The sequence below is a fragment of the Octopus bimaculoides genome, chromosome 5 (genome assembly GCF_001194135.2).
Source record: "Octopus bimaculoides isolate UCB-OBI-ISO-001 chromosome 5, ASM119413v2, whole genome shotgun sequence".
NCBI classification, from domain to species: Eukaryota; Metazoa; Mollusca; class Cephalopoda; order Octopoda; family Octopodidae; genus Octopus; species Octopus bimaculoides.
In genome coordinates this window covers 106519976-106534874 of record NC_068985.1, presented here as the reverse complement: position 1 = coordinate 106534874, position 14899 = coordinate 106519976, and the positions used below count along the sequence as shown (strand labels likewise).

General features: G+C 36.5%; 1 protein-coding gene across 1 annotated transcript in view; it reads left to right on the top strand.

Annotated features, from left to right (window-relative positions):
* Positions 1–8039: 8039 nt before the first annotated feature.
* The window catches only part of LOC106874091 (transmembrane protein 72), a 103376-nt gene continuing 96516 nt past the window's right edge, over positions 8040–14899 (top strand). Inside the window, exon 1 of the mRNA XM_052967900.1 lies at positions 8040–8244. Coding sequence (XP_052823860.1) covers positions 8238–8244 — 7 coding nt within the window. The 5' untranslated portion in view covers positions 8040–8237. The remainder of the gene's footprint in view (positions 8245–14899) is intronic.

Sequence of the window (14899 nt, the reverse complement as noted above, 5' to 3'; positions counted from 1 at the left end):
CATTAATCAAACTAATTAAAACAGCGTGTAGATGTAAAAGTTTTTAAAATACATTTTATCTCTACAAGTATGATTAATAGCGCTAAACATAATTAACAAGTTGTTGCAGACATTTAAATGTGTGTGTGTGTGTGTGTATATTTGTAATAAAATGTATGTATGTCTTAACAAGATATGCACATATACCATCATCATGTAATGATATTCTTCTGTGCTGGTCTGAGTTGGATAATATGATGGGATCCAGTGAGTTCAAGGACTGATCATGCACCAATGTTTTTAGCATGGTTTCTACAGCTGCCCTCTCACCACCACTTCCTAATGCGTTTTTCATAACACCATTTCTAGTAGCCATAAAATTGACAAGATCCCCTTCAACTGAGTGGGATTATACTAGAAAAGGAGGTGGTTTTATGCTAGGTTTTGTGTAGAAGAGATACATGGCCACCTTGCAGTGAATGAGAGTAATCAGAGTGGAATTGGAAAGAGGGTGGCGATGTATCACATTGAGTTTTCAAGGTACCCAAAGGAAAATTGAAGAGGGAGTGGACGGGGACAGAAGCATGGAAAGGGTGGGTGCCAGTTGCAAGAGTGTATGGGAAGAGCAAGGGGTAGTTAGAGATGGAGTAGAAGTGAAGGAGATGAAGGTAGCGAGTGGTAAACAAGGGCTGAGTGGGTTGATGACAAATATGAGTTGTAGGGGTGACTGGCAGTGCAAAAAGAATGAAGAGCAGCTTAATAGTAATAATATGGTAGAGAGCAGAAGAATGAGAAAAATGGACATGACAGGTGATGAGTAGATTGCAAGTATGTGTGGAGAGAGTGAGAGTTACATGGTGAATGGTGGGGGTAAGTCAACAAGCAGTGGTTCAAGTAGAGGGAGATGTAATAGCACAGAAGGGTGTGAATGGCGGGTTGGGGGGGGGGGCAGTGTTAAGAATGAGTGATGGATGTCAGAAATGGTTGGTGGTAGTAGGAAAGATAGCTGGGTGCACAGAAATGGATGATGGAATATGTAGTTCTCTGGTTTAATTAATGCAGTAGAATACTGCATAAGGTGATGACGGGGAGAAAATGGAGTGAGGAGTCCAGTTGTGTATATATATATACACACACAATCATTGAATTGTGTCTAAAGAAAATGAGAAAGGAATGTTCAAGTTGTCTTATAGAGTATATAGCTTATTGAAACTGAATTTATACCTCACAATTCAAGTTTCAAACCAATGTATGTCTACACACACACACACACACATATACATATATATATATATATATGTTTGTGTGTGTGTGCGTATGTGTGCCTATGAATATACATATGTATGTGTATATAAAAAAATATGAGAAACTGAAAATGGAATTCATGAGACTCTTTATTCAGAACCACTATGATTGTTTCAACTCACCATGCACCAGTACCTTACAGGTGAGATGCTGTACAATCAGTTGTCATGCATCATAGATGAAGATACATCTCCTCAGGTGACTTTTCAAAAAGTACCTTGATTTTTACTTGTCATTTTGTTTATTTCTATAGCAATACATTTGGATTAGTGTAGCATAAGACACAGTTGAATAAAAACATAAAATATAAAGGTGATGAGAACAACAAAGAAAAAAAAATGATTGAACATTTGTATTAACCTTTACATTTCATCAAAACAAATAAATTACATTATCCATATATATATATATAAAGATAGATATACATACAAACATATATATCCGTGCATACATTTCTCTATATCTACACACACACATATATCCATACACATATACATGTATACCTATACATACATACATGTACAGACACAGGTATATATGTGTGCGTATACATATAAGTATGTTTGTGTGTATGTATATACATATATATGAGTAGATAGGCATATAAGTTAATAAGTTCATTCCTCTGTCTATGTATGCATGTATAAGGTCTGGTATATGGCAGCCTGTATAAATTGTGTAAATTTCTATAGGGGTTCAAACAAAACATTAAAGGATTATGATTAAAACAAATAGATTTTACCTTTAGAAATTATGTCTTTGTGCAGTTTGTATGCAAAATATTCTTGGCTTAATTAATTATATAACTGTACCATCCTTTCATTAAAATTATCACTACCATGATTTCGACTTCAATGACTATAATCACTTGAGATTAACTATATTGAACCATCTTTATTCTGTATGATATTACGTGAAACTGTAGATGGAGGCATCAGTAAAGGTAGAAGAGTGAAAAAATATATATATGTGAAAGAGAAGGTTTTTTTGTCAATTGTGTACGAGTGTTTATATGTGTTGATATCACTGCATGCATGCATGTATGTATGTATAGGCACAGTCATCTATAGCTGTGTGCAATTGGATAAGAATATTCAAGCTAGAATGTGTGAATGTATGTGTGTGTATAACAATGTGTGTGTTTATGTTGTGTACATCCCAATCAGTGGTATTGGTTCTCAGAGTGCATGCGTATCAGTGCATGTAAGCTAATGAATGTGTGGTGTAATAAATTAACTCTAGGTTCAAGAAATCCCAAGAACTGTCACCAGACAGATGTGGAGGCATTGGAAATCAGAGGGCAGAAGTGATAAAAAGAAATAAGAGACGCAAGTGAGATTCTGCATAATGCCTGGTATTGGGATGCCTTTCTCTGACTTTAGTTTCATATTCTATCTCTCTCTAAACAATTAGATTAACTACAATGTGAGAAAGCCAGTTATGATATGTCTCTTTGTCCATATAATTTATTGGTTGATATCTATGTATATTTAGATACAAACATACATACATACATATTTGTTTTGATGAAATGTAAAGATCAATGTAATGCCTGATCATTTCTTTTTTTCTTTTTTGTTCTGTTTTGATCGCATGTATATTTTATGTTTTTAAATAACTGTGTCGTATTATCATTGTTTTCCTTTTAATTTGATTTGATTTTATTGATTCTTTATTCTTTTATATATATATATATATATATATATATATATATATACACTCTACCAGGATGCAAAATACCTACAAATGACTGAGTTATTCTTAATAAAGGAGTATATCTGGTTTCAAGAAGTTAATTTTCATCCAAGAAATTAAATTGTTTTCCCCTATGTCTGTAGCAGTCTGGCATGTAAAGAATAGATATATGCTTAATATGAACATATCAAATTCAAGCATATTAAATAAAAATACAGGGTTAAGTGAAAACCGGTTTATTTCATTGGAAACTGTTATATTGCGATGCATCAGTTCTAATAGTGATAGTTTTGTACTTCTTTTTGTACTTTTGCAATGTGAGTCTCCACTCACGATAACAGCAACCTCATTGCATTATAATTCATTGAAATCATATACATGTTCTCCAGATGGCCTCCTCTATACATCAATGACAATTTGAAACTCCAAAATGGGTACATTCAAAAGCATACTTGGAACTCTTGGCATAGCTGCTTTTTTCATGGACCACATCTTGAAGTTCAAGAATCAAGTCAAAACTTTGTGCCTGAAGAGATGATCCCGTTTCTTTAAGTCATCGATAAATTACAGTTGCAGAAATCAAGACTCTTCATTGGGACAAGGCTGCAGTGAACCAATCTTGTAGATTTGGTTTGTACTTTTAAAAGTTGATATAAATTCCCCTCCTCTGGTGATGTTGGTGCCAAAGGAAGTCATTTGGAAATCAGAGTTATATTTTCTGATGGTCTTAAAAAATGCATGGATTCCTCAGTAGCAACAGTAAGAAGCTGTTTAAGGGTCTCCGAATCAACAAGGGCTGCTGCATTAACTTCTCCATTAGAAGAGAACATTACATTTGTCTTTTGCTTCCATTTTTGACTAAACAATTTTCAGGAATTTTGGCCATGGTAGCAGAAGTCTTCAGAAGCATAGTCATGTCAAGAATCATAGTTGAAAGTACCTCTTTTCTGCAGCTCATGTATGTCTGGCTGGACCTAGCCTCTGCTTGACATACTCTTTAAACTTTCTGGCCTGGCTTGCCTTGGTGCTCTTGTGGGGTTTCATGATACCTGTATGCATCCTACTTGGCAGCATTCTATCGAAGGTGAGCCTATCATTCATCAGACATTTCCTGTTGTCTTGTAGCATTCTGTTCACTGTGATTTTCACTTCACTACCAGTCTTGAGTTTTCTGTGAGCTGCATTCCTGGCAGCATTAGCAGCCTGTTTTGACACTGTCCATTTGTTTCTGTTGCCCTCAGAGCATACTTGTGTTTGGCAGCAGAAGACACTGGAACACTCTTTTCTGTAACATTAACAATTGAAACAAATTATAAGAAAGTAAGTGTAAGCAAGCGTCCCTTCCTGTTATACCAGGGAGGAAAAGACTTTTATATTAAAGAAAAGAACACTCAAGAAGGTACATGAACATTGATGCTGCAGAATGAAATCATCACTATCTGGTGCTGGCTTATGGTTTATAAGGTTAAAAAAATTATTTTAAACATGATTTCAAGGAAAGTAAGACACAAATGATTGAAATGACAGAATATAGAAAATGTAAAGAAAGATAGTTTTTTGTGAGATATTTTCAATAATGTTTAATGTAAAATCTACAAAACCACCTGCAAATTATTGAGAAAGAAGGAGAAATAGTAAAAGAGAGAAATAGTAAAATAGAGAAAGAGAGAGAGAGAAATACATAACATACAGCCAAAAGAATATTTTTCTTCTTCCATATTCTCCCCCTCCTTGTTAATGTTTAATTTTTTCTTCCTCCCACTCCTTTTTTTCATACTGCTCTTATTTCTTGTGCTTCAGATGTTACCAGATTTTTATAAGGAGATATAAGTTTTGTGACAGAGAGAGAGAGAGATAGAGATATTTATGTAACAATAGGTAGTCAGTGAGGTAAATTGGGTGAAGTTTTGAGAGAGAGAAATAGGTGGGGGGGGATAAAATAAATATTGATACAGAGTGAGACAGGATCATATGAAAAATGAAAGAGAAGAAGGAATAGTGGAGAGGAGGATTAAGACAAAGAAAATCTAAAAGGAAGTAGCAGTGGAGAAACAACCAAGTGTTATGAGATGGGAAGAGAACCAGATGTATACATGCAAATATTTATATGTAGATAGATAGATAGGTAGGTAGATAGATAGATATTTATATTTGTATGTAGCTACTTGGATAGATTTCAACTGGTATTGGCCCAAGCCATGACTAACTTAAAAGCACCACCTACAGATGAATTTTAATCATGTTTCATTTTTACAGTCATACTCTGGGCACTATAACCCATCCAAGTAAAGAATTACTGGTTGCAGAGGTATATCTGAGTGTAGGTGGTTTATCTGGAATTTGTCCAGTAACTGTTTGTTATGGGATATTTTTTTCTTCTCTTTTACATCTTGCTACAATATTAAAGAGAGCAGGGTCAAGTGAGGTGAAATAATTCGTCTTAGTGTTGTGATGTAAGCTCAGTTTTTGCTGAGGATGTATGGCACGAGAACCAAGATTTGGGTAAAAATTTAAAGTTGATGTCAATATTATTTGAGCAATGTTGATGGAATATTTTCCATAGCATACAAGTGGTATAGTGCTTATGGTAGCTTTGAAGAGGATAGAGCTTGAGTTTCTTGAACCAATCCCACTAATCAAGACTTGTCACTGGTTTTTTTTTTTTTTTTTTGTGACTAATCCATGAAGGATTTCAATTTTTATAATACTTTGTTACATGTGGAGAGACCTCAGCTGACAGCAGTATTCAAGGTCAGGAGAGGAAAAGATAGAGAAAAGAAAAAGAATAGTAGAAACATTCCTGGACCTAAGAATCCTAAGGATTCAAGAGTACATCCTGTGGACCATGTCAACTTTGCTGTTTATGTAGGTACCCTAGCTTAAGGTATTATAGGTAGTTACTCCGAGGACTCTAGCAGTGTTTGATGCCATGATCGTTGTGTCCAGTGAAGGAGAAAGAGGTGGGTTAACTGTATCTGCTTTTCCAAAGTTGATTAATTCAAATTTATCTCCATTTAGCTGCAAATTGTGTATGTTTTTCTTCTTTTTTTTATTCTTTTTCTTTAGCCCATTGGATAACAGCAAGCAGATCTAATTGGAGATATGCCCAGTCTTCTCTTTTGACAACCTTCAGAGGCTTAGAGTCATTTTCTCACAGCCGAGTTTGATGACATCTATGATGTCACTAATGTAAATAAGAAAGAGAAGTGAGCCCAACACAATGTCTTGTGGGACTCCACTAATGATTCTCACTGAGTTTGATTGAACACCATCAACTGCAACATGCTGGGTTCTGTTCACAAGAAAACACTTATCATTCTTGTTTAAAAGTTTCCCCATAGACTCTAATGCTGGATAGTTTGTTCCACAGGATGCTGTGATCAAAGTTTACTGAAGCTAAGGCATATTATATCAGTCTAAGAACCCTCTCGTAGAGCCTTTAGAATGTCATCAAAGTGATGTGGGAATTTTGTTAGGCAGTCTGCCATTGCAGAAACCATGTTGGTTGGAATTAAGGAAGTGAGTTGCTCAAAATCTCACCACACTCTCAATTAATTAGATGACATGAGAGATAAGTGAGATTAGTTATTAATTGGTAATTCAAAGTGACTTGCTTCTCTTTTTGAAAACTAGGGCAACTGAGACAGAAAATGATAAGGAATATAACCAACATCCAGTGATGGCAAGTGGGGATGTGAATTGATGTTGACATTCTTTCAGGTTTCTAGTGAGGAACTTAATGGGGCCTGCAAATAAGTTATTTTCTTAATTTTATTTATATCTACTATGATATCCAGAGTGCCAAAATATGTGTCAGATAGGCTGTGCTGTCCAGACCAACCACATTGGGATTGCCGAAAGCAGGTGTTGTCCAAACCAACCATATTGGGATTGCCGAAAGCAGATGTTGTCCAAACCAACCATATTGGGATTGCCGAAAGCAGATGTTTTCTAGACCTACCATATTGGGATTGCTGAAAGCAGAGCTGTATCGTTTCTGCAGAATCTCACCATGTCATTAGCATCACTATGGAAATTGTAATCTTTGTCAATCAGATGTCCAACAGATGAAATAGCATCCTTATGCTTTTGGGCAAATGAGAACACTTTGGAATTGAGTTTTATTCTGTCAATGGCCCAGTTCTCCTCTGCTGACCATTTACACACACATGTAAACATATATAGGCATGTGTGTGTGTGTGTGTAAAAATAAAAAACTCAAAAACAAGGCAAATAAACAAACAAAGTATATTAGATTGATACTCAGGAAAATTGGAAGGTGCCTTTAATATTTTGGGCATATGCTCTTCTATGGAACGGATAGATGAAGAAAGAAAAAAATGGAGAGAAAAGAACAAACGTCTCACTTAGATGGTCACCACATGCTGAAATATATATAAATTATACATACATACATACATGGTTGGATGGATGCATGTATGTACGTATATGTGTGTGCGTGCACCTGCACACAAGCATGTGCATGCATGCCCATATAACATTTCACATTTTCTAAATTCAAAAAAAAAAAGGAAAGATATTCCCATGTCAAAGCAGATGTAATTTATACTAAATTACATCTGCTTTACGCATGTCATCAACAACAGGCATATTTATCGTTTGTAAAAAGCTGAATTCCACTTTAAAAATTCCCATCTATCCCAAGAGAGTTTACGTCAAAATTCTGCTTGTTTTCCTTCAAGTTTTTAGGCTGGACACCAACCATATAGTTCTCAGAAGACTAAAAGAACCTGCAATATTCAACGGCCCATACTAGCCTCTTCTAACTTGATGGTCGTTGAAGATGGCTGTGTCAGTTTAAAAGAGGCATGGACAACCTTTTTCGAGAAGTAGACCGCATGAGACATAACTCATTATCAGATAGGTCACACTACTAAGAGAATTCAAAGAAATATTTCGTAGGTGTATCCTTTAGAAAGTCCCCCGGGTCGCAAATGGCCCACGGTTAGTTGAAAACGACCAGTAATCTACACATGTACGCATGCGCAAGCCAGAGGTATTCTGAAATTAAAACTGACATTTGCACAGGCATTCAAGCCTTTCTTCATTCGCAACGACGATATCCAACGGAATGTCCGTCGATTTGGGCCAATACAACCTGGTGCCAGTGTCGTTGCAGACATAGCTGCCAAATGCAAAGAGTCATGACAAATTTCACAAGTTATCTGGTCTTATTCGCTTACAATGTCATCAATTCATAGTCCTGATTTGATACTTCTTTTATCGATCCCGAAAGGATGAAAGGTAATAACGAATTTTATATAAGTTGAATTTTATATAAGGTGAAACATATATAAATTATAAAAAATAAGTGATATAGTATTCTGGAACATTAATATCGTTGTGAAAGTAATTACTGACCAAGTGGAAATTTTCTAAAACTTTAAATCTCATACTTTTGTCTTTTTTGATCGCGACCATAGGCTTTCAAGTTCGATAACTCTCGCAATGCTATTTAGTAATTACTTCCCTTCAGTTAAATTTTAAGAAAATTTGCGTTATTGTTATTTTTATCTTTTACTTGTTTTAGTCATTGGACTGCTAGGGTGCCGCCTTGAAGGAAACTCAAACGAATTAACCCAAGTACTTATTTTTTTTAAACCCTTGTGCTTATCCCTCCAGTCTCGCATGCTGAACTTCTAAATTACACAGACGTAAACAAAGCCAACACTGCTTGCCAAGCGGTGGTAAGCGACAAATACGCACACACACATATACACTAGCTTAAAAGCCGACCTATTAGGCGGCTCTTAAACCAGCTTCTGTGAAGGGCTCATCAATGGGTCTTGGGCCTAACAATGACACTTCATGCATTGAGTACATATTCGATTTTATTAAACTTGACCAATATTTTTCAAGCTATGAACAATTTTAATCCAAGCAATGATATAATTTGTCGACTTGGAACTTATTGCAAAGCTGCATGATAAACATTTTTTGTCTTCCCATTCAGGGGTCAATATAATTTCTTTTTCTGTCTAACCTCTTTCTTTATCTCTCTCTCTCTCTCTTTATTTTGATTGTTTTCGACCATCACTATCACCAGTACCACCACCATTGCCACCACAACAGCCATACACCCACCATTCAGATTTCTGATGCCACCACCTCAATACCTTTGACTTCGCCACCTTCCCCTCCACCACCATCACCACTGTCTTTCACATCGCTTACTATCACCATTGTCCCTGACTGCTTCAGCTATCACCACCACTACCATCATCACTGTCACCTCCACCTCTATCACAACTACAGCTCATACTGTTAATATCACTCCATTACCATCACAACCATCAATCTACTACTGTCTTTATGCCTACTATTACTTTCACCCCAACATGAGCAATAGTAGGAGTGTCAATGAATAGTGAAAGAAGGGGTCTCAAAGTGTGACACACAGACACAGAAATTAGTTTTCGCATTTATTATATTAGATTTATATGTATATATATATAGTCAATAAAACACATATCAGAAAAGAAGCACGCTCTAAAGATTAAATTATTAAAATAAAATGTTAAATTCTGGCCCAAAGGATTCATATCACAGCCCTTTGGACAGCTTGTCAGGTTCTATACAAAGACAAAAAAATTAAACTTTCTACCACACAGACATGAGGAAACGCTCAGATATCGTGATTTAATGGCTAACGTATAAAAACATTAATGAGGAAGGGTTATCTCACCTGGACCAGAGGATAAAACAACCCTTATAGACCCAAAATAGCCTAACCAGCAAACAGGGAGATCCAATTTTCCAGTAGGTAGCGCTTGAAATGGATACATTTTGAGAAAACTTCTTTACGACTATTTAATGCACCAGGTTTAGCATACTCCTCAAGAATTTTGGATCTCTCCATGATGCAGATTTTGCAATGGCCACTCCTATTAATATATGGGCCTGGATGTTCTATTATTTTTCCACCTGATGTCACATGGAGACCCTTGATCTTTGAGGCACCACGCATGGCTGGCCAGGGACATGACAAAACGTCTTTCTGAGACTCAGAAGGATGACTAGTGGTTGTGGAAGTGATGTTTGAAAGATGTACTGGCCGATCCGATATATTTACAAACTTGTGATGTGGCTCTATTCGCACTCCTGGTATATCTCTGTTAGACTCAGAGCCTGGGGATGCTGTTGGCAACACCGTTGCTGACATTGTCAATATGGCGCAATGATCCAGTGGTGTTATCGCCATGGATATCATTTCTGGTCATATGGTTGGCTATGTAGCTGCTGGCATTAGTGTGAGTGTTGGTAACATATGGTGCAGGGCTTGTCATTCCATTGGTGTCGATGATAATTATTTGATCATTGTCTGTGGTGGTGATACTGGGGATGCTGGATACCCCTTCTGCGTCACTGGTCCTGGATTGGTCATCATCTCTAGGTGTGGCAATTGTACTGGTGGTAAGGTATGATGTGGGGCTGATCACTCTATTGGTGTCAATGATAATGGTTTGTTCATCATCTGTGGTGGTGGTACTGGGGTCATCAGTTACCTCTTCTGGCGCTGGTCCTGGACTGGTCATCTTCTCTAGCTGTGGCGATTGTACTGGTGTGAGACCTGGTTAATCTGCTATTATTGCTGTTGGATGGTACATTGCTGGTAATGCGGATAGCAGGTCTAGGTGTCACTGTAGCTTCATAGATAACTCCTTCAGTCTTGCATCGGCTTCCTACTGGACAGTTATTGTATACCCTGTAAGAGCAACCTGCCTTCTCCCTTGTATTGTGGATGCTTGTTAATATGCTTTTTATTTTAGGAGCACAGCTAAAGGAGATTCTTAGGTTGTGCCTGTTAAATAATTACCTGTATCTATGTATGCATGTGAAATGTTTATCTATTAATCTAAGGAAAATCCTTCCCACACCAGTCTTGACATTGAGCGAGAAGGGTGAAGTAAACCAAACGATGTTTCTGTGGCTCTTCCTTTTTTGGGTGCTAGGGCCTGGCATGTAGGAGATGCAGTCCTTAAACCCACTTGATGCAAGTGCCTCATTGTAGTAGGGGGCAGCAGTGTCAAAGGTGTCTTGGCTAGAGGATAGATTCAAGATCCTCTTGCTTACACCCTTCACTAGGTTCTTGAAAACTATAGTGGGGTAGCAGGAGGCTGTGCTAATAAAGGACAGCTTCTCATTTAGCTTGTGATAGGGCCTGTATGTACCAGAGCCGAGATCTAAAGTAACATCAAGGAAATCTACTGTGAGATTAGTCTCAATGGTGATCTTGAGTCCCATTGAGCCTAGGGCACTAATTAGGTCCTTTCTAAGTTTAGATATTGTGTGCCTGTTGGCTCCTCTACAGATGGCTAGGGCGTCATCTCTGTAGAGACTGAAAAGGACCAAAGGAAACCTCTTCCCTAAGATGTCCGAGATGTGTAGTCTGATAAGATCACAGACATCGACACTGTCATATGCTCCCATAGCCACATCGAAGGAGCCCTTGGGGTCAGATTACTTGACCCACATCAAATCTTTGTTGAACAGCACCGTCTTCCTGGCATGGATGATAACACTAATATTACTATCACTAATATCTGTGAAGCCCTTAGCAAAGGAAAGTGCCTTCATCAGCAACTCTTTTGAAATCAATGGATAAAAGTTGACAATGTCAAACTGTGTAAGCCTAGCCCTGCCTCTCCTCCGGTTAGCAATAAACCTTGAGGTCACCTCATTGGTGCTGTGCCATAGAGGGAGGCTCGTGTGCCTCCTTATGTCGTCATTAATCTTCATCAGTTATACACACTCAACTGGCCAATCTTGGGTTGATCAGGTGACATTTGGGGTTAGAGGCAAAATTAAGCTTGTAGTCCTTTAAAGTGATAAAGGCATTTATCTTGACCAAGATCTTTACTCTGTCTGCTACATCTAGCCTAATTGCTTTCTGTTTAGCTTCACAGTTAATGTTATTATAAGCGTGTCGGGAAGTGCGTCCGTATTTTTGTGTGATTGAATCATTTAAAAGCCTATTGTGTGTGTCCATCATGTATAAGTTCTTAGTCTTATCGGAGAAGATTAAGGACCTCTTAGAGTTTCTTGTATATCTTCATGGTGTTTACTTTGAAAAAGGAAAACGAACTTATGGCATTTCAACCTGGGTATTTTTCAGCACCTCCTCATATATATATATATATATATATATATATATATATATATTTTCTTCAGAATTTATTTGCCAAATTTTACATCAATAGAGAAGAATCCAGTTCCTAACTCAGAAACAAGCTGCTTTCATTGAGATTTACTCATTAACTGCATAGTTATAAATACAATATATATATATGAATGGATGTTTGTACACAAGTATTTTTTTTATTTTTATGTGCATATGTGTATATGTACAAACATATGAATATCAGTATGTATGTAAGTATGTATTTGTGTTTACATTTATGTACATATAGATGTATGTATGATTGTATGCTATTATTTATGTACATATAGATGTATGTATGATTGTATGCTATTATTTATGTACATATAGATGTATGTATGATTGTATGCTATTATTTAGGCAATACAATAGCAGTAGTGATGTCTGCCTATCTACCAAAGTCAGGACTTACAAATGACAGCTTTTATGAGGTCTTCTTGTATAAACTACCTTTAACATTCACATTATTCTCTCAGAAGTTATGCTTATTTATTCACATTGTTTTGAATTAATCATGCATTATCTTGTAGCTTTGAGATTTCGATGAAGTAACTTAATTCTTAGAATAATATTGTAGGTTTAATGTGAGAAACCAGATCTGGCCAGTTTGAACATAAAACAGGTAGAATATATTGGCCGGATATGGCCAGTTTAAATGCTAAAGGATTAAATCAAGTGTCAGTGACCTTATCATGGCTGATAATTTTAATACACAAGATAGGCGACATTACAATGGCTACTTTAGTGTACCTAAAGGATATGGTCATGGTACAGGGAATGGAAAAAGATCAAATTTCTTGGAGTTCTGTGACACAAATGATTCTATATAATTTTGTAAATTACAATAGCAATGGTATCAAGGCAGATTATGATATTTATATATATTTATTTGACTCATAAAAAGAAATAAATGTACAAAAGAGTATAAATCATAAGAGATCAGTGAAAGTTCCTCTAAGGGATGTTCATAATGGTTGCAATATACACTGGTATACTTCAGAAATAGCCAAAAGGTAAGTCTGTTGTGTGGATATATAATTTGGGAGGCAGAAACAGGTCATCACAGGTAAAACATTAAAAAGCTGAAAGGGACAAAGGAACAAGGTTTGCCAATTGTCCCCTACAGTTGTCTGTCCTTTTATTCTATTATACATGTATCAGCTTAATTTACAAATTGCTTATAGCCCACTTTCTCTTAGGCAATTAGCATATCACTGGATTTAAAGTTTGAGCATGAAGATGCCCTGAGCAGAAACTGTATGTACCTGAATTATCTTACAACATCATATTACCCACAACGTTGTTATTCATAATATTAATAGTTGTTAAAGTTGTGAAGATGCATGGCACAGTGGTTAGAGTGTCAGGCTCACAATCATGAGGTAGTGAGTTTGATTTCTAGCCCGACATCACTGGTGCCAAGCTGTATTGGCCTTTTCCCTTCCTCTGGATAACATCATTGGCATAGAGAGGGGAGACTGGTATACATGGGCAACTGATGGTCTTCCATAAACAACCTTGCCTGGACTTTTGCCTCAGTGGAGAACTTTCTGGTCATTCATGATCGATGGGGGGGGGGTTCCTTTTTTTTCAGTTAAGGTTATCTCTACAGATTTTCTGTAGAAATTATAGTATAGTATGGTTGCATAACAAAATACAGTGTCCTTACAAGTTATTAATATTGATAGTGTTTGTGTAAGATACAGGCTGAACAAATATACATACAGTAAGGTTAAATATGATAATGGTTGTCTGCCTGATGTCTTACTCAAACCACCAAGTGTTCCATAATAGAAATATTGTGTCAAATTTTGGCATGAGGCTAGTAATTTTTTAGTGGGAGTGGGTTAGTCAATCACATTGACCTTTTTGCTCAACTGGTATTTATTTTATTGATCCCAAAAGGATGAAAGGTAAAGTTGACCTCAATGGAATTTTAACTCAGAACATAAAGAGTCAGAAGAAATAGCTGTAGACATTTCATCCAATATGGTAACAATTCTACTATAATAGAAATAAATCGAAAACAAGTATAGTTGAAATATATATTTTATTTATAATAATAATTACATTTCGGTGAGTGTGATAGATGATAGGGTAGCAGAGGACATGTGTAAACAGAGCTTACTGAAAATTCCTTTAAAAAAAGTTATAACAGCATATGCATACATTCAGCCAAATCACAAGTTCAATATCTGAATGTATTTGGAGTTCAAAAGATGATAATGTTAGCAAATATAAAACTGATCAGTCCATTATATAACATGCACCACATTACATTAATTGCCCCTGATGATGTGATCGTTGTCACTAAGAGAAGTCTAATGTACTGTTTTACAGAGGGTGTAAAACTATACTGTCTTTCTTCTAAATAAGTTTCTACTTTACTCAGAAGGAAAGTTTGAAATATTGGGTATTCTACTCCCTAGGGGAAATTTCACTGTACCTCCTGTCTCTTTTTCCAGAAAATACAAGACTTTTTGACAAAGATCTCCACTGGTCCCTTAGCATTCTGTTTTATCTGTGTGTGAATAAAATATACACACACATATATAATAAACATACAGGCGCAGGAGTGGCTGTGTGGTAAGTAGCTTGCTTACCAACCACATGGTTCTGGGTTCAGTCCCACTGCGTGGCACCTTGTGCAAGTGTCTTCTACTATAGCCTCAGGCCGACCAAAGCCTTGTGAGTGGATTTGGTAGACGGAAACTGAAAGAAGCCCGTCGTATATATATA